This window comes from Aythya ferina, assembly GCF_964211825.1.
Source record: "Aythya ferina genome assembly, chromosome: 1".
Taxonomy (NCBI): Eukaryota; Metazoa; Chordata; class Aves; order Anseriformes; family Anatidae; genus Aythya; species Aythya ferina.
This window is the reverse complement of record NC_140296.1, coordinates 143,400,513-143,419,134: the sequence shown is the minus strand read 5'-3', so window position 1 is coordinate 143,419,134 and position 18,622 is coordinate 143,400,513. Positions and strand designations below refer to the sequence as shown.

The 18,622-nt window shown below is 50.9% G+C and overlaps 2 protein-coding genes across 7 annotated transcripts in view; one reads left to right on the top strand and one right to left on the bottom strand.

Moving 5' to 3' along the window:
* Positions 1-2: 2 nt before the first annotated feature.
* On the top strand, positions 3-16,706 carry DDX11 (DEAD/H-box helicase 11). 4 transcript variants are annotated; one of them, XM_084516879.1, is made up of 26 exons: positions 3-190; positions 534-764; positions 1,131-1,217; positions 2,745-2,902; positions 4,158-4,206; positions 4,734-4,841; positions 5,393-5,480; positions 5,903-6,105; positions 6,302-6,454; positions 6,550-6,596; positions 7,550-7,629; positions 8,823-8,867; positions 8,977-9,044; positions 9,313-9,351; positions 9,482-9,605; positions 9,917-10,054; positions 10,381-10,493; positions 11,539-11,611; positions 11,926-12,029; positions 12,494-12,643; positions 14,465-14,533; positions 14,688-14,788; positions 15,212-15,296; positions 15,853-15,928; positions 16,109-16,263; positions 16,394-16,706. In XM_084516879.1, the coding sequence occupies exons 1-26, from the start codon at positions 125-127 to the stop codon at positions 16,421-16,423; spliced, it is 2,640 nt and encodes an 879-aa protein (XP_084373005.1). In that variant the 5' UTR covers positions 3-124; the 3' UTR covers positions 16,424-16,706. The 4 variants fall into 4 exon arrangements, 3 of the variants coding, with proteins under 3 accessions (XP_084373005.1, XP_084373006.1, XP_084373007.1); XM_084516880.1 differs by lacking the exons at positions 15,212-15,296; positions 16,394-16,706 and having other exon boundaries at positions 16,109-16,247; XR_014692301.1 differs by lacking the exons at positions 15,212-15,296; positions 15,853-15,928; positions 16,109-16,263; positions 16,394-16,706 and adding an exon at positions 13,629-13,757 and having other exon boundaries at positions 14,688-14,725.
* Positions 16,707-17,203: 497 nt separating this feature from the next.
* Positions 17,204-18,622, bottom strand: part of WASHC1 (WASH complex subunit 1) — a 37,117-nt gene continuing 35,698 nt past the window's right edge. For all 3 annotated transcript variants that reach the window (XM_084516910.1, XM_084516911.1, XM_084516909.1), the window contains 2 exons: positions 18,322-18,390; positions 17,204-17,962 (listed from right to left, as the gene is read on the bottom strand). In XM_084516910.1, coding sequence (XP_084373036.1) covers positions 17,811-17,962; positions 18,322-18,390 — 221 coding nt within the window. In that variant the 3' untranslated portion in view covers positions 17,204-17,810. The remainder of the gene's footprint in view (positions 17,963-18,321; positions 18,391-18,622) is intronic.

Sequence of the window (18,622 nt, the reverse complement as noted above, 5' to 3'; positions counted from 1 at the left end):
GGAGGCCGTTGGCGCTGAGGCGGCGGCCGTTGGCGCTGAGGCGGCGGCCGTTGGGGCGCCCCGGTCCCCGTCCCCGTCCCTGTTCCCGTTCCCCTACAGGCCGTACCCCATCCAGGAGCGGTTCATGGCCGCGCTGTACGCCGCGCTGCAGGCCGGGCAGGTCGGCATCTTCGAGAGCCCCACGGGCACGGTGAGAAGCGGGACGGGGAATGGGGGGGGGGTGGGGGGTGCTGGGAGCCGTTCCCATCCGGGTGGTGCTTGGGGAAGCCGGGCTCTGTCCCCACACAAGTGTGAAGCCCGGGGTCCCGTTTCAGAGGTGGGCCAGCCCCATCTGTGGTGCTGGTGCACCCTGCGCAGGTGCAGGGGAGAAGCAGGCACCACATAAAGTGGCACTGTGGGAGAACAGAGTGCCACATCTGTGTCTGCGCACACGAGCTTGACCTGGTCCCACTCCAAAGCAGGTCTTCTCTCTGTGGTCTGTCAGGGACGGCGATGTATCAGGTGTGTGGCCCTGTCCCGTTTGTTTTCATCAGGGAAAGTCACTGAGTCTCATCTGCGGGGCCCTCTCCTGGCTCAGAGACTTTGAGGAGAAGAAGAAGCAGGAGGAGGCACGGCTTCTGGCACTCGAGGACAAGGAGGAGAAGCAGCCGCTGGCTTCTGATGAGCCAGGACAGCCCGATAGCAAAGGCTCATCCGGGGAACCAGACTGGATTACGGCGTTTGTGCAGAAGAAAGAAGAACAGGACATGGTGAACAAGCTAAAGGTTAAGAAATGTTATGTGTAGAGGAAGGGGAAAACAGCAAGGTGTGAGGATTAGAATAGGAGATATCATGGGTGATGGCTGGAAAAGCAGATGATGCAAACCTGGCAGTCGTCGTCATTCACAACACTTCTTAACTTTGTCAGTTAAGAGGGATGAGGCATTCCTGTACAGGTTGCATAGGACAGGAAACTATGTTACTGTCAACACAATAACGTATAATAGGCATGCAAGGAGAAAAGGACCTACTGGCAATTATATTTCAGAGTTGTTTTTTTTTTGACTACTCCCAGGGAATAGGAAAGTAATTATACCTGGCTTTTAGGACTAAACACAATTCATCCTTCCCTCACTCTCCCTTTATTTCAGGAAGAGCAGATCAGGAGGAAAAAGCGAGAAGAACGTCTTGAGAAAATTCGCCATAATGTGCAGCTGAAATACGCAGCGAAGAGGAAGGTGAGTTGTCCTGCAGAGATTAGAAGTTTCTGCATAATCTCAAGTATTGTTCGTACTTGCTTATGCCTGTCATTTGACTCTACATTTTCTGACCCATCTGTTTTGGAATCGGCCCTCTGAAATTTTTGGTTAGATTAGTTTTTTTAAGTACAGATGTGAAAAACACTTTGTGTGTAGAGAATTTCCTGAAAGCATTTGTGTGTAGGTAAAAAAAGGGTGTTTTTTTTAAAAAAAAAAAAAAAAAAAAAGTTTTTTTTTTTTTTTGGAAGCTCTTTGTTTTATGAGCATCTGTAAGCACTGTACTTACAGACTAAACCCCGTAGATCTTAGATTCAATTTAAGAGCATGGGAACAGAAGACCAAAAAAAAGCCAGATCAGACCTTGGTTGTACTTTGCTCACCACTAGGGAGCAATTGGAGTTGTTTACCTTCTGGACTATACAGCTATATTTTCTACAAAGTGTCCCTTTTCTACATGTAGGAAGTTGACAGATCTATTTGCCTGCAATTTAGATGGGTGAACTGGCCCCAGAACCCTTGACCCGAAGCTTTTCGATGGTGTGAGTTAAACTTCCCAGAAATCCCCACTTTGGGTCCCCAAAGAGACAGACTTAAAAGGCAGGCAGGCTATTAGTTTTTAGCATGCTCCATCTCAAGTGCCGTGTTATGTTTTATTCAACTCCTGTCAAAAGGGTCCAGCAGAAATAGCAAAGGTTCCGAGGTGAACGGCAAATCAAAAACAAGCGGAACAAAGAACTTGTTTCCTTACAAGAGAATGAAAAGCATGGGAAATAATAAGCATGGTAAAAGGAAGAAAGCAAATTGGAGAAAAGTTATAGAGATCTGGAAGAGCAACTGATTCATCTACTCTATAGTACTTGTAAACTGCCTTTCTTCGTAATGCCAGAGTAAATGCTCATTAAAGTTGGAAGGTACAGATGGAAGGAACTTTTCTTTATCAGAACAGAAAACCAATAAGAAAACTGTTCTTCAACATTGTAATAGAATTTCTTTGGAGGGATAGGGCTGTTAGAGAATAAGAACCACATAACAGGGGAAGAAAAAAAAGCAGAGAAAAATCTTGGGCTTTGTATTCAAAACAATTACTGAGTTCATCTTAGTCTTGAGTTAACTGTGGATGTATTATTTGATTATATCGTTATACATTTGCTGGGTTGCTTTTGTTTTGCACGCTATTTTTTCTGAGGCAGTCATTTTTATGGACCAATTGAAGTGACTGATGCGGGATTACACGGATGTTGTCACTTCAAGTTTTAGGTGGTGTTTAGAAGGCCTTTTGCCTAGAAGGTTTTTATGTTTCCCTTTCATATGTGTCTGTGTGGTTAAATCTTTGTCTGTTGCTGCCATCTGCGTTGTGCAGGGCTGGATCATTTTAGACACCAGTGGTGCATTTGCTTGTCCTGCTGAGGATGTACCCAGCAAGCCATTCTCTGCGCTACGTGGCGTAAAGTGGTGCGAGTGCCACTTCACTGTGTGAGAAATAACGTGCTCATGTGCTCGCTTCAGAGATCTGAGGAGGATGAGACGAAGCGCCTTCTTCAGCTCAGCAAGGAGGCTCTTTCGGAGGGAGCGGGAGCAGAGGTTCTGGAGCAGCTGGATCACAACGAGGAGGAGCTGATCCTTGCTGAGTATGAGAGTGACGAGGAAAAGAGAGCGGCATCTGGGTAAGGACAAACACTGAGGGGGTTCCAGTCATGCTCTCAGTCATATGGTCTGAATTCTGATATTTTGGTAGACCTGTGCAGAGCCAGGAGTTGGACTCGATCCTTGTGGGTCCCTTCCAACTTGGGATATTGGGTGATTCTATGTCAAGGAAATGTCTTCTCTATCGTTTTTGGATTAAAGGGATTTTGGCTGTGATTGCTGTCTTGGGATTTCTCTGGGATTCTTTGGGTGTTTATCATGCTGGGTATAAAGGTGGCTCTCTGTTATGAAGATCTGGAGTTTCTCCCCCATTCAAGCTGGGGTAGCACTTGTTCTGGAGGGTTTGGTTTTTACATGGTTGGGGATTTTTTTTGTTTGCTTGTTTGAGGCTGATCACAGGAACTTAGAGTGTCTTCCAAGAAAGTTCATCTTTCTCAAAATGTGGGGCAATTTCCTGTCTTTATCCATGCCTGGTTCCCAGAGAATGCCTCTGGATGCTGGGTAAATGACTCGAGTTCCTTGCATTAGAAAAGCAAAATGCCCCTCAGGGCAGCAGAGGAAGCTACCAGTCCTGCTGGTTAGCAGTAGCATCTTTTGATACTCTATGGGAAGAGATGGTCACATTCCAAAAGGCTGGAGCTTCAGCATGAAAACCAGGGCACACTTTTCTCTATCACACATTTGTTTCTTTTGCTTTATGCAGAAAGCCAGAAGCCATACTTTGGTAATAAAAGTCAAATACATCTAAAATACAAATTTACTAATTAGTATGTAGACAGATCCTCCTGCCTTAAAATTGCAAAGCATTTAAGCTACATATAAATGAAGTAGTTATTAAGCATTAAACTGCTATTGCCTTTGAGGAATTGTATAGCAGTTTCTTCCTGAAACTTTTCTTTATGCAACAGCTTGAGGGTGGTAAATTGTCTCTAAGGGGAATGTTTTACAAAAATAAATAAATAAGCACACCGAAGAATAGTATAGCACTGATTAGCTTATGCCTGGGGCTTAGAAGCACCAGATTTAAAAGAAAAAAAAAAGCTTCTTGAAGCTGCTAAAGTCACAGCCCTACAGACGTATTTCTTTTAAAGAGCAAGGCTTGACTCGATTGTGCACACTCACACTTAAACTATTCGATGCGTCTAAGTCAATTTTTCTTTCACTGAGAAAAAAACTAAGTCAATTTTTCTTTTACTTCCTAATGATACAAGCACCTCTCTTGAGACTGCTGTCTTGTGGTAGAGCATCACTGATTGTAACTTGTTCTGTTCTTAGGCTGGAGGAAGATGATGATGATGATTTGGAAGAAGAACACGTGACGAAGGTGAGATGAGGACACCTCACAGAACAGTGTAGCAGAGTTACGGCTTCCTTGCACCCAGCAATGCAGTACAGAGGGATTTGGGAAGTGGCATCCAGTAACTGCCAAGTTTGTCGATAATAGCAACAGGTTCTGCTGCTCTCATCTCCTTCTGGACTGTGCCGGCTGCTTAAGCAGTTTGCTCTGCTAACGTTGCTGAAATTTTGTTGTGGCTTGCTCTAAAGACGCACTGCAAGAAACATTTTTTCATTACTCTTCATTACTCTTTTATTACTCTTCAATGGTGAGTCCCTGTTATTATAAGGGCCTTGGAAAATTCAGTGGAAATTAAGGACAAAAGCACGAAGGTAGGGCTTTGGCCTTGACAGTTGTAAGGTGATGGACGCTCAAGCATGTGCCTTCCCTTGTGTTTTGAAGCCTTGAGCAGCATTAACATCGTTGACGTGCTTGGCTGCTTCCTTGCAGGATTGGTTGTAGATAGGAGGTTGGTTTCCATGTTCTCATCTTCACTTTGTTCTTCCTCACTGTAGATTTACTACTGCAGCCGCACTCACTCCCAGCTGTCGCAGTTTGTGCATGAAGTGCAGAAAAGTCCTTTTGGCAAAGACACGCGTCTGGTCTCTTTGGGATCCAGGCAGGTATGTGGTATGTCCACAAAAGGATCCGGGTGTGTGTTACTTTAGTATAAAGGGCTTTGCGAAGAGCTGTGTGGATGTGACACCTCAGAAGGTATCTTGGGGACTGACAGGATCTTCCCCTGGAAAAACTAAAGTAGTTATGGGTCAGATCTGCGTGGGGTACGTTTTTTGTGAGCTGTTTGGCTATTTACCCTTTGATGCAAATGCAAAAGCCTGTCTTCCCTCTTCTGATGTGGGAGATTGCAGATGCCTGAGTCACTGAGAAGGCACCCTTCTTGCTATTAATTCTGCTAGCATCTTTTTAGGAACTGTTGTGTAGCAGCGAGCCATCTGAGGGCACCTTTTCTTGTTTTTTCTCCTTACTAAGTTCTTAGGGGTTTTGAGCATATTTGTAGCAGCTAGCGCACACAATGTCTGACTTTTCTATTTTGGATTCTGGCCTATGATTGCTTTGAAGAAGCTTTTACAGAAGCTTCTTTTACAGCTGTTTTACAGTGAAGGGTGCACACTGTTCTTAATGGCCATCTCGTGCTTCTCTTTGCATGCCGAAGAACCTGTGTGTGAATGAGGAGGTGCGCCGCTTGGGGGCTCTCCAGCTCATCAATGACCGCTGCACGGAGATGCAAAAGAACAAACATGGTAAGAACACTTCCAGCCTGGGGAGGCAACGGCTGACAAAGCTGCTGTGAGAGTCTGCAGAGAGGCTCTCTGCCAATCAGTTCTAGCAAGAGAGTTTTCTCTCCTTACTGCTTTTACTTCTCTCGTCCTCTGGGTTAGGATGCTGAGGTCTGTATTTTCTGAGTGTCTTAACGTTGGTCAGGACTCGTGCATGGGAGCACGCTTGTTCTAACTTGACGTGACTAAGTCTAAGCAGCAAGAGCAGCATCCACTAGGGGATGGAAATGTCTCTGCTGAATACACTTTAAATAGATGATGGGTCAAAAATACTCAGGACAAAGCCTGCTTTAAAGTCCAGGAGGAAGTGCTATAAGGGTGCAGAGGAGTGGTTTAAGACTATATGAGTGTGTTGCTCATGTCTTTCTTTTGATTTCTGCTGTCAGAAAAGAAGTCTGGTGAAGAGACGGAAGGGAAGAAGAGACGTGTGAGTCGCGCTACGTGCCCGTTTTATTCCTATGAACAAATGCAGTTTCTCCGTGATGAAGTACTGGTGGAAGTGAAGGATATCGAGCAGCTGGTGGCTTTGGGGAGGGAGACCAAAGCCTGCCCGTATTATGGGAGTCGATACGCCATTCCTGCTGCTCAGGTAAGGTCTGCATGCTGCTTAGGGGTCTCTAACAATAAATAAACCCATTACTTGCTCCTGCCAGTAGTGTGCTGCACAATGTTTCAGCAGTTTGTAAACAGGCAGTTTGTAAACAGCTTTTGCTGAGCAGTTGGTGCGTGCTCTGTGTTTGTAAGGCTGAGAGCTGGAACCAGGGCGGTGTGTGCTTCTCCTGCAGCTGGTGGTGCTGCCCTACCAGATGCTCTTGCACGAGGCGACCAGGAGCGCTGCTGGGATCAAACTGAAGGACCAGGTTGTGATCATTGACGAGGCCCACAACCTCATAGACACCATCACCTGTATCCACAGCGCGGAGGTCAGCGGCTCTCAGGTGAGTCACGGGTGGCCCTTTAACCACGAATGAGCTCTCCATCCAGCAGAGCGCCCTTTCTCCTCTAACACCAGCTCCACTTTTTGTTCTTGTAGCTGTGCTGTGCCCACTCCCAGCTGCAGCAGTACATGGAGCGATACAGGTGAGGATCTTGGAGGAGAACGGCCGAGCGGTGGCAGGCAGCGTGGATGCCGTGGCTTGTCTCATGTCTGCAGGGCCTCTCTTGCTTTTTTCCCCAGCGGAAGGCTATTTGCATTAATCCTTCTGCAGATGAAAAGCCACTTGCTTCATTATCTCTGTCTGGAACCCGTCTAAGTCAGACTCCTGGGGCTGGTATTAAGCAGTGAGAAGGGGGTACCCTGAGGATTCTGCCTTTTCCTTCTACTCTGTTTCTTTCCCAATCTCTCTAATCGTTCCTGCTTTGTGAGGCAGAGTTTCAAAAGCTCCAGCCTTTTATCTCTCTCCTGTACCTTAACCTCTCATGTGCTGCCTGGCATCGCGGCCGAGGCAGTGAGCTCTGAGGAGGAGGAAGCTGGATGTGTTTTCTGACGCTGGCCCAGATCTTGGATCTTGTCATCCCTGCAGTGCTCGATTATTGTGCTCAGTGCTAATAACTGAATTGGCGCAGCGTTATCGCAACAGGGACTTGGGGCATCACTGCCATCGTAATAAACAAGCTGTAATTAGTGTGTGAGCAGAAAGTTGCCTGTAGGAATAGTGGAGTGCCTGGGCTGCAGGGGTGAGTGCTCTGGGGTGATCTGGGGTAGGTTATTCAGGGGTGTATGCCCTGTTGCAAACAGGGAACGTGAGCAAAATGTTGTCTTCTGCTAGGGCGTAGCTGGTGACTTGTTCAAGGTTATTGGGAAGCCTGTGTGAGAGCTGGAAGTAGATGAAAGCACCTCACAGCCAACTCTGCTTTCCAGCAGCTTCTACACGCTTCTCTAATGTATAGATCTCTGCTGCTGCTGTCTGTGTTTTTGCCTCCCCCAAATTAAGGGGAGTTCAGGTGCTTGTCTCTGCAGCTTGGGAAGCTGTGTGAGTTAGTTCCTGAAGATGTTTTGGGGCCTAATTCCTGCCTATTTTTTTTTTTCCTAGGAAACGTTTGAAGGCAAAGAACCTGATGTACATTAAGCAGATCCTGTATTTGCTGGAGCGGTTTGTAGCCATGCTGGGAGGTAAGCAAGCCGTTCCTCCCCCTGTGGGTGCTTGTGGACTGAGAGCACTGTCCCATCGCCCTCCTCACAGGCTGCGGGGAGGGTTGCTCAGGTTAGGTTTGGGCACCAGTTAGGTTATTTCTGTCTGATTTGTAAGATGGGGATGGGGACCGGTGTCTGCCCAAACCCCTCTCCTTTCTGATCAGCTGAGGAGCAGCAGGTGATGCCAGAAGTGGGTAGCGGCAGTTCCCCTCTTTCTGTGGGATTCTCAGATCTGATTTGAGTGGAAAGGCGATAGGGTCCGAAGTGAGGAGTATGGCAGATGTGTGACAGTGATCAGCACAGCACAAACACGGCTCAGAGTAATTCTGTGTCATCTGGTGGCAAGACCTCTCTCTGTGGCAGGCGTACCTCTGCAGAATGAGTTCTTTTTTTTCCTCCTTTCCTCCAATGCCTTTTTTTTTGCTAGATATCAGTGTGCTGTGAGGAGAGCCTGTCATTAAGTTCCCAAAGAACTTCCTCCTTGCCCAGGGAAAGAGCAGATCTGTGGTGCGGGGCCCTGTAGGCGCTCCTTGCCCTTCTCTCAGCTGCACGCTTCTCTTCCCCCCTGCTCCTGAGGGTCTCCTCTTCCCCACGTGTGGCCACGTGTGGCTGAGCGCTTTCATTAGACACTGCAGCCTGTGCACAGCTTCCCGATTGAGGCTGCCAAGTGAGATGTGAGGTGGGTGTTAAACACTAGGCCAGGCAGCGCAGCGAGCAGCAGTAATTAATACGGCTCTCAGGGTCTGTGTGGAGCTGTCCTGGGGTTTTCCCCTCTTCCCGATCACCTGCCAGCTCCCCAGCGCTGCAGTGAGGAGGGCTGAGGGATGCTCTGCAGTCCCTGTCCCCTCAGCGTTGCAGCACGGGGACTGTGTGGTGTGCGAGCATTTGCATGCACCCACCCTACCTGCTGCCTCTTGCTACAGCAGGAATGTAGGTGGTGTTCCTCAGGATGTAGCAGCACCCTTGTCCTACACTGTAGGGCTATCCTACAGGGAGAAGACAAAGCAAGCGAGAGCTGTTGTTTTCTCTGGTACCTTTTCCAGATGTCAAGTTGATTCTTGTTTTGTCTTTTTTCTTTTTTTTTTTCCTAGTGCTGTGCCCCTTTCAGCTCAGTTGTTAGTCTCTTGCTTAATTGTAAGACAGACCCACTGTAATGGTTTCGTGTTTTACAGGAAACGTGAACCAAAATCCCAGCTGCCAGGCAGTTTCCCAAACAGGTAAGACTGGAGTGAACGCCATCGGTCAGGGACTTGGATGTGGGCAGCGAGGGGCTGCAGGCTCAGCAGCTAATATATTTATTTTTTCCCTTTCGCCCTTTTCTTTTAGGGACAGTGCTAAAATCCATCAATGACTTCCTATTTCAGAGCCAGATTGATAATATCAACCTCTTCAAGGTAGTGCAAACGTTGTCTTCTGTAGGGCATAAAGTGACTTGGTCAAGGTTATCGGGAGGCCTGTGTGAGAGCTGGAAGTAGAGTCAGGTGCCACATGGCAGGACCTGCTCTCTGAAATGGTGTCTAGGGGGGATCTCTCACAAAGAACTGCGCGCCCTTCCCGAGGAGCGCAGCAAAACCAGCTGCTGGACAAGGCTCGAGGACAGCGGGATGGGAGAGGGTTGGAAAATGAACAACGCCAGTTCATTTTCCTGTCTTCCTCCGACAGGTTCAGCGTTACTGTGAGAGGAGCCTCATCAGCAGGAAGGTACTGCCCTCTGGCTTCATGGCCCACGGCCTTCAAATGCTGTTTTGAAGGAGAAGACGCAGCAGCCTGTTTTTGTCTTGTCTGATTGCTGCTGTTGGTTATTTTAGTCTTTCTGGCCTTTGCTTGGCAGCTTTTCGGGTTTGTGGAGCGATACGGCAATCCTGCCACAGCTGTGAGGACGAACAAGGAGAACCAGAGGGTGGCTGGCTTGCAGAACTTCCTGCAGACCCTCCAGCAGGGATCCAATAAAGAGGGTGAGTTCAGACATCCTCCGCTTGGGCGATTGTGGACAAAGGGAGCATCTGCGTGGGGAAGGGGAGAGGCAGAACTGAAGGGTGAGATGCTGCCCAAGCCGTACTGCACAGGTGTTTTTTAATGGATCTGAGTAGATGGCTTAGGCAAATGGTGCCAGCTAGGAAAGCCAGGTGTTTGTTGCATCCTTAGCAATGAGATGGAACATGGGTATCGTGTTCCTGGAGAAAGGACCCATCTGTATTTAGTGCTCAGGTCCTATCTTCAGAAACGTAGCCTAAGCTGCCTGCCTCTCCTTCTCCCTCCTGGCCAGCCCGGACTCTCCAGAGCCCTCCTGTGGAGCCTGAGAACGAGCAGCTCCGAGCGGCCTCCCCGCTGATGCAGATCGAAGGATTTCTCTCGGCCCTCACGAATGCAAACGAAGACGGCCGAGTCATTCTCAGCAGGCAAGGTAGGGCACGGGGGCAGTGACATGGCTCCCGAGCAGGATGCTTCACGGGCAGCAAGGGAGGCTGGGGTTACCCTACCAGAAGGTATCTGTGCAGTCCATGATTCAGGCTGGCAGGCTCAGTCTGCGAGAGGACTCTCGTGAACCCAACAGAATTCCTAACAAGGGCACTGGGGCTAGGGTAGCAGCACCTTGTTTTGAGAGCTGGGGATCTGCCAGACTGCCCAGGGCAGGAGGAGGGAGAATCTCTCACATCCATGTTTGTCACAGATAATTTCCAATCCCATTTCTCTCTCTCTTTTTTTTTTTTTTTTATTTACTTTCCCCAGGCACTGTTGGTCAGAGCAGCCTCAAATTCCTCTTGCTGAATCCAGCTGTCCACTTTGCCAAGGTGGTGAAAGAATGCCGAGCTGTAATCATTGCTGGGGGCACCATGCAGCCGGTGAGGGAATTGAGATGTTGGGCTGGGCTCTCGGGACATCTCTGGCACTATCTACAAGCAGGCATGGAAAAATAAGAGCTTGGCTCCACTGGGACATGCTCTTCTCACCTCCTGTGGTGTGTGTGGGAAGCGCTCTCCCACCTCCACTTTTATCTCCTTGTTGCAGGCTCCCTGTACGAGGTGTCACGCTTTGGTTATGCAAAATGCTGTAGGTGCAGGGGCAGGATTGCCCTTGTTAACCTTTCATGTCCTCAAGACAACAACAGGCTGAGCTCATGGTAGGCTGGAGCTAGCATGGGTAGCGGTCAGAGCCAGCTGACCTTCTAAGGGGATGGGGATCCTCCTGTGGGGATCCTTAAAAAAAAAAAAAAAAAAGCCCATAGGGGTTTTACAGAAAAATCAAGACTTCAGTATTTTTATGGTGGCAGGATCCGTCTCTTCAGCTTCACATCCTTATCCTGTTGCTTTTGAATACAGTTCCAGAGAGACTGTTTGTACTGCGCAGGCACAGGGGTGTGTCAGACATCTCAGTTATACTTACACAGTTCCTCTATTCCTGTTTCTGGGCAGGAATGTCCTGGCATCTCCTCTTTGCTGTTGAGGAGGCCCTGTCTGAGAAAATTATCGAGATTTTTCTCCCAAAGGGAGGGAAGAAGGGTGCAAAGCACAGGGCCTTGGTGAGGCAGCAGCCTCCTTTTTCAGAAGGCCCTCATTCCAACTTTGAACCCTTCAGACTGCACCTTGGAGAGAGGATGTTGTACATCCTCTGATGCAGTGCAAGGTGTGGTCTGTGCAGTGCATGGGAGTCCTGGTAATACTTTTTTTGCACCTGGAGAAGTCTGCAGTTGGAGCTCTGCACACCTCCCACCCCTTGCATGCTCAGCACGCCCGTGGCCTGATTGATGTCCTCATCGTGGGGGAAGCCCACGTCCTCTGCCCGTCTCCGCACTGAGCTCCTCAGCTCTCCCTCTGCGCTGGTGCTGAAGGAGCGGCGCTGCTGCAGCGCCTCCTGGGGCCTGACCTCTCTCTGCCTCGCCCTCCGCAGGTGGCTGATTTCCGAGAGCAGCTGCTGTCCTGTGCCGGCGTGGAGCCTGCGCGAGTCGTGGAGTTCTCCTGCGGTGAGTGTGCTGCGGGAGCAGGGCGGGGTGACGATCCAGCTGCCTGGCATCCTTCTGGGAACTCACGGCCACAAAAGGGTGCTTGGGCCTTCCCTCGCGGGACTCCCCCAGTGCCCTGGGCAGAGGCAGCAGGCCGTGTGCCTCGCTGTCTTCTCAGGGGCCAGGGAACGGAGGCCAGAGCAGTGGGGTGACTCGTACACCTCGGCTTGTCGAGGCAAACGTGTGCCTGCAGCAGTACGCACAGGTGCTGCTGTCCAGCCAGCAGTGTCTGCGCACAGCAGGCGTGCTGACGCAGTGCTTGGTCTGGTCTCCAGGACACGTGATCCCTCCCGAAAACATCTTGCCTATAATCCTCTGCAGCGGGCCCTCCAACCAGCAGCTGGAGTTCACCTACCAGACCAGAGACCTGCCCCAGATGGTCAGTGCCGCCTTGTTTCCCTTCCTCCCTCTCTTTGTTGCTTCGCTTGCCTGCGTTTCACGGGACACTGTGCTCTGACAGGTGGGAGGGGAAATGCACGGGGCTTGGGGCAGGTCTGTTGCAAAGCAATTGGGAGAGAGGAATGTGGTTTCTTCCCTTCCTTTGGTCAGCCAGGTAACTGCTGCTCAGCCCCCACCAGCTGTGCTAGTGTGGCAGTTCCCACCCACTGGGACAGACCCTGCCTTTTCTTACCCTGCTCCACAGTGGTAATGGAAACCTGGGGTTAGTGAACAGCTTTTTGGTGATTCCCCACTCCCCCAGACAGCGTGGAGCTTGCATATTCCCCCCATTTTTCCTCCCCCGGGGTATATCACAGGAGAGGTGTGATCCTGGGATCGGCACAGAACTGGAGCGGCATTCGCTGAGCTCCTGTCAGCAGCAAGCTGCTCTCCTCTCTCTGGCAGATGGATGAGACGGGCCGAATCCTTTGCAACCTGTGCAACGTGGTCCCGGGGGGCGTGGTGTGCTTCTTCCCCTCCTATGACTACGAGAAGCAGGTGCACGCGCACTGGGAGAAGACGGGGCTGCTCACCCGCCTGGCAGCGAAGAAGAAGGTAATTGTGCAGCCAGGGGCACTCGCTGCTCTAAATGGCAGCTTCCAAAGTCAAACAATTATCCGTGCATTACCGGCCTCTCGCGCTGAGTTGCTCTCATACTCTGCACAGCAGAGCAGAGCGGATGTTTATCTAGCCAATCCCTCTAGTAATGAATAAATGATTCTTCCTGGGCGGCCGATCGCTGAGCCGGGATCTGAATTAGATTAAATGCAGCTATAGGTTCTTTAAGTGCACCGTCTGTGCGGGGGCCGTGGAGGGAGACAGTCCGCGCTTTCTGCAGCCAGCAAGCCAGTCCCCTGGTAGCCGAGGGGATGTTCAGGTTGAGCTCTTTGGGGGAATTTGCCTTTCGCAGGCTGAGCTGTGAGTCCCTTGAACGCGGACCAGCACTACTAAGGGGTGAACAGCATCGTACTAGCCTGAAATTTGTAAGACAGATGTCAGTATTTTTCTGGTAGAAGTGCAGAGTTGGAAACTGAAAGGCTAGCCGTGGTGACTCCTGCTGAAAGAGTAATGAGCAACATTAAACAGGGAACATTAAGTGGGGAGATCACTGCAAATAGGAAAGCTTTGCAGTGACTGCCATGGGTACTTGAAGGTTGGGTAGTGAAGTTCAGGCAGTCTGACCCTCTCGGGGGGTGAGGTGGGGGTCTTGGATTATGTACCAAGGGAAAAAAGAGACCCACAGCTATCTCGGCTGTGATTTTCTCTTTTACCAGAAGCCAAAGCACAAACCAGCAGAGCACAGTCCCAGGTATTTCAAAGCCGTGGCCCACTCTGGCCTGTGGCTCTCTGCCTGGAGGTTTTTGGGGCAGAAGCCCCGTGCTTCAGCCTCCCCGTGCTTGTGGCGCTTTTGTTCAGCGTGCCTTTCTGGGGTGTTCTGTCAGGGTCCTCGTGCTCTGCCCAGTACCTCCAAGGCTTCTGCCACGACCACGCAGCCTGCTCTGCCTTTCAGCTCTGATTTCTTCTTGTTTGGCCTTTGCAGTTTCCAGCATATTGGATATGCGTTAGCAAAGCAATTCGGTAGCAGCGCACCGAGTGTGACTCTCAGCTGCATACACGCGAGATCATATCATAGAAGAGGAAGGTTAAAGTCTTTCCTGAGGTGGCTGTGGTGAGATCACACTGAGATTTTATATAAATTGCACAGGAAAATTAATTTAAATCAGAGGATTGAATAGTTACTGTTCGATAAATTAAATACTTTTGGAATATATTTGTAATTGCCAGTTACTTGTCCACTGAAAGACTGATTCTGGCTGGTAAAATCTGACGGTAGCTCTTGCTAACCAAGAGGAAACACATCCTTTAGGTTCTTCACTGTCACAGAAAAGACAGATACTGCACTTCTGGTTTACTAGAAAAACAACTTATGATTTAGGCCAAGGTGCAGCACCTATCAAGACACAGCTCAGTTCACTGCAGGGGCCTTCAGTAACTTGTTACTTTAAAATTCCAAGATTTTGCATCTGGAGGGTGTGCTCGTCCTGCTGTGCCTTTATGTGCAGGTGGAAGAGGGGCACACGTTTTTCTGCCTTTCAGCTCGCAGACGACTTCCAGCTTGCTGCAGCATTAGGCAAAGCTGCCTAAGCTGGAGGGGACCGTTAGAAAGGAGCAGCTGCTGCTCCCTTCAGCACCCAGCTGTGAAGTGCTGGACTAGGCACGCAGCGCTTTTCCAGGGTGGAGGGGAAAGGTGCTGGTGGTTTTTTTCTCCCTGATCATAGTTCCATGCGCTCTGTAATAGCATGAGAGTGAAACGCTTTGTTTGATTTGAACTGTCTGCTGCCTGCTGCTGCCACTGATGCACTGTGCCTGTGACAGATCTTCCAGGAGCCCAAGAAGGCCAACCAGGTGGAGCAGGTGCTGGCGGAGTACGCCAAGTGCATAAAGGTGAGCAGAGCTGACGGGAGGGGGAGCTTGACACCCATCTGCAGACGGGAGTGTTGCTAGAGGGGACGCCGCAGCTTCTAACACGGCCAGAGGGCGCCAGCCCAGGTGTGTTTCTGAACCCTCCTGGTCTGAGGTGCCGGTCCCTCTCCTGCAGCGCTGCAGCCAGTCCGCAGGCCAGATGACAGGAGCCCTGCTGCTTTCCGTAGTGGGAGGCAAAATGAGCGAAGGGATCAACTTCTCTGACGACCTGGGAAGGTAAGGTGGCTGCTGCTTTGCAGGTGAGCGCCTGGTTTGTAGCACAGTGCCTCCAACAGGATGGACACATCAGTGCTTGTGTAGCTAGAAAATTGGGGAGATCACATGGCTTGGGCTGACGCATAAGCCAGTGAGAGGGGAAGTCTGCTGGGTGGTATGAAACTCACCTCTGGGGCACACTTCTCAGGCAAGTAATGCAGCGAGGCTTGCTGTGCTGGGTAATTCCTTGTTCTGGCTCCCTGATTCCCGCTGCAGCGTTCGGTTCAGAATGTGCTTGTCAGGCTGCTGTGCTTTACTGCCACCCTCGGTTTGCAGGGCTGGCTGTCTCTCAGGGGTGCAGTGACCTCTAATTTATCAGTCTATTGGCAAAGTGCTCCAGGATGAGACGCTAAGAGTAATGCAGCCCTCCCTTGCCCCTTGCAGGTGTGTGATTATGGTGGGAATGCCTTACCCCAACATTAAATCTCCAGAGCTTCAAGAGAAAATGACTTGGCTTGACAAAACAATGGTAACAGAGACACTTAACGCCTCTGCTTCTTTCACTTCTGATTTCTAGTACATACGTCCTTCCTGGCACACGAGTCCCAGGGCTGCCTTCAAAGACTTTCTTTTCTTTGAGCTTGCCCTTGTTGCCCAGACCATGGCACTGAGAGCACAGCCTTCTGCGTGCTGCTCATGTACAGAAAGCCTTACGCACAGGTGAAGAGGTCAGTGATGGGAAGTGAGTTCTAGAGGAGGTGGCGGGGTGTAGGAGGTGCGTGCCAGGATCCCTTCTCTTGGCTTACTTGTTCTTGCTCGCTGCCCACTGGAGATGCTGCTCCTGGGCAGCTTGGGGACAAGTGCTCTGCTTTCAAGGCAGCTTTAGGCCGGCTCTCAGTGACTGCTCAAAATACTTCTCTAACTGCAGCCTTTCTTCTGTCCCTCCTTCCTCTCAGCTTGGGGTCTGCTTGGATACCCACCCACTCACTCTGCAGGGATAAAAGTATTTACTTACCTTGCTTTTTCACTGAGACTCCCTAGTTTGATTAACAGCTGCCTTGTGTTAACCTGTTTCTCCTTTCCAGCCAAGAGCTGCTGGCCCCGCACCTAGCAGAGTGCTGATTGAAAACCTGTGCATGAAGGCCGTAAACCAGTCAATAGGTAATTTGTTCTGCCTCGGACAGGCTGGGGGATACAAAATGTGACTGCACTGAAATAGCAGGGCAGGAAGAGGGAAGCAGGACTGATCCTGCTGATTACAGCTGATGCAAACAGGAGCGTACTTGCCTGAAAGCAGACAGCCAAGTGCCCCACTTTAATGCTGTTGCACGTTCTGTGCAGGAAGAGCCATTCGCCATCAGAAGGACTTCGCGAGCATCCTGCTGCTGGACCACCGGTACGCCCGCCCTGCCATCTTCAACAAGCTGCCGCAGTGGATCAGGGAGAGAACCCAGGTCAAACCTGCCTTTGGAGCAGCTTTCGCGGAGTTGAGAAAGGTCAGCACATTTTCCTATGCATGGTTGTGGAAACTACCCCGCTGTACTCATTTGTACTTCTTGCAAGCCTTCGGTTTGGCCCTTCAGAGCTAAGGTCAGGGATAAACTCTCTGGCTTCATGTGTTCCTAGTTCCATCGAGGGAAATCGGATGCTTTGTGATGCAGACAGAGAAGGGGCTGCAGGTCAACTCTGTGATGCGCGCCTTTTGAAGAACGCCCGAAGCAACACAGGTTCCTGCCTTTCTGTTTGAAGTAGTTTGGGAGTCTCCTCTGTGGATGTTCGTTGTTCTTCGTTGTTCTGTATGAGCGCCTGGTCTTTACCGCCACAACCAGGAGGGAAACTGGTGGTAGGACTGAGGCTGGGGAAGGTAGCAGGAGGCTCCTAGTTGTTTACAGATGTTTAGGATTTATTTAAATTGATTAAATATTTTTAACCCACTTAAGTATGGGGATTATGGTTATTTTGATCAAACAACTTTCTGTGGAAAATGGTGAATTTTCTTTTTGGTGCAACTTTCCTGGGGCTCTTTCCTGTCATGGGTCTGTGCTGGTGGGCACCGATAACAACAGGGATGGCTGTGTAACCCTAAAGCTGTGTAATCCCACAGCCAGTCTCAGCTCTTTCTGTCACCAACTCTGTTCCAAGGAGCTGTTTTGCCTCCTTGCCACTTCCAGCAATTGGCTGCTACCTCTCAAGGCTCTTCACAGAGAAGAAAGCACTTAGAACTAGACGCAGAGCTGGTCCCTGCTCCCTCTATGTTAATTGGCCCCACCGGGGAGAACAGAGCTGCTGCTGAGAACCTCCTGACTGAGGCTCCTGCCCCGTGTGGGCACTGATCTGTAAGGCTTGCCCCGGCCTGAGCTGAGAGGGGGTGGGGGGCTCCTTTCAGCTACCCTAATTGAGCACATTTCCCTCTTAACAGAGCACAGGCTGCAAGGACCCGCTTTCTTGAACTTTATTGCCAGTTTTCAGAAAGCAACAGCCAAACAATTGCTGTAGGCCAGCCAGAGAAAGAAACCATCAGGTAGAGAGGCACCAGCAACCAGACCCCGCGCAGCACGAAGGGGCTGACAGCCTCTCTCCCGCTCTTCACCACCCAGCTGCAGGAGCTCAGAGCTAGCACCACCCAAACAAAGAGGAGCTGCAGCAAGCAAGCAGCACGGAGACAAATGCGGCAGGGGCTGCGAGCCTGCCAGAGAGGCTCTCGCAGTCATCACCAGTCACGTTGGGCAAGAGCAGGGGCCCTTTAAATCAGAGCAGGGCTTGTCCTGATCCTCTGAGCACAAGCTGCCCTACTGCCCTCCAGCTACAGCAGGATTTATTGAGCTGCTGTGAGCAGCAGGGCGTTTGAGATGGAATGTAGCACTGGGGGTGGAGAACGGCAGACAACAGAAGAAAAACCCTCACTGGTAACGATTCAGCAGCGTTAGCTCCTGCTGCTCCTGCGCCTCTTCAAGAGCCCACCCTCTGGGAGATACTTCCTGGTGTCTCTAAGGTGCTTAGCTCTGGAGTCCTGGGATCCACACCGAAGCACAGCTGCTGCCACCTACGACTCCCAGTCATCCTCATCCTCCTCCCCTGGGGGCTGCTGTGGGGGTGGCAGGGGCGGGATGGAGTCTGACATCCGAGCAAAGGCACCAGCGGGGCTTCCAGGAGCGTCGGCATTTCCTGCGGCTCCTGGGCCTTTCCCTGAAATACCTGCGAGGGAAGCAGAAGCACCAGTGAGTGGGGTGCACATGGGGGCAGGAGAACACGGAGGATTAACGAAGCTGATCCCTGTTGGGCAAGGGGACCAGCTCCCTGCCACTGATGAGTCCAAAAGGTACCCCTGTGCCTCCCTCGCTCTGCAGTGCTCCCCCTTGGCAGCTTTCAGAGCCCACCATCAGCCCATCACACAACTCCAGCTGGACGTGAGGGTGTTCCCCTGACAGCCCTCTAACTACCCCCAGCCACGCCGCAGCGCACGGGCCTGTTCCTGGGGCTGTGGCACAAGTGAGGAGCCAGAAACGGCTGGAGCTGTTCCCTGGAGGGAGAAGCAGCCACCCTGCAGGACGTACCTTTGCGCCTCAGCACCAGTTTGTTGAAGAGGTCTGACATCAGATCGCCGCCTTGGCCCGTAGCTCTCACTGAAACAGCAAAACCCCGTGGGTCAGACGAGAGGAGTCAGTGTGAACCTAGCACAGGGGTGACGCGTTCTGCGACACCGTCTTTAGAGTGAGGGGAAAACACACACCCTGCAGTCTGTGTCATGCTCCTAACCTCCTCTCCCCCCACAGCCCGGTTATGCCAGCCTCTTCTGCCACCCCTGTGCACTCCTCATGCTCCCGGCTTGCTGATCTCCCCCCAGCCCTCCACCCC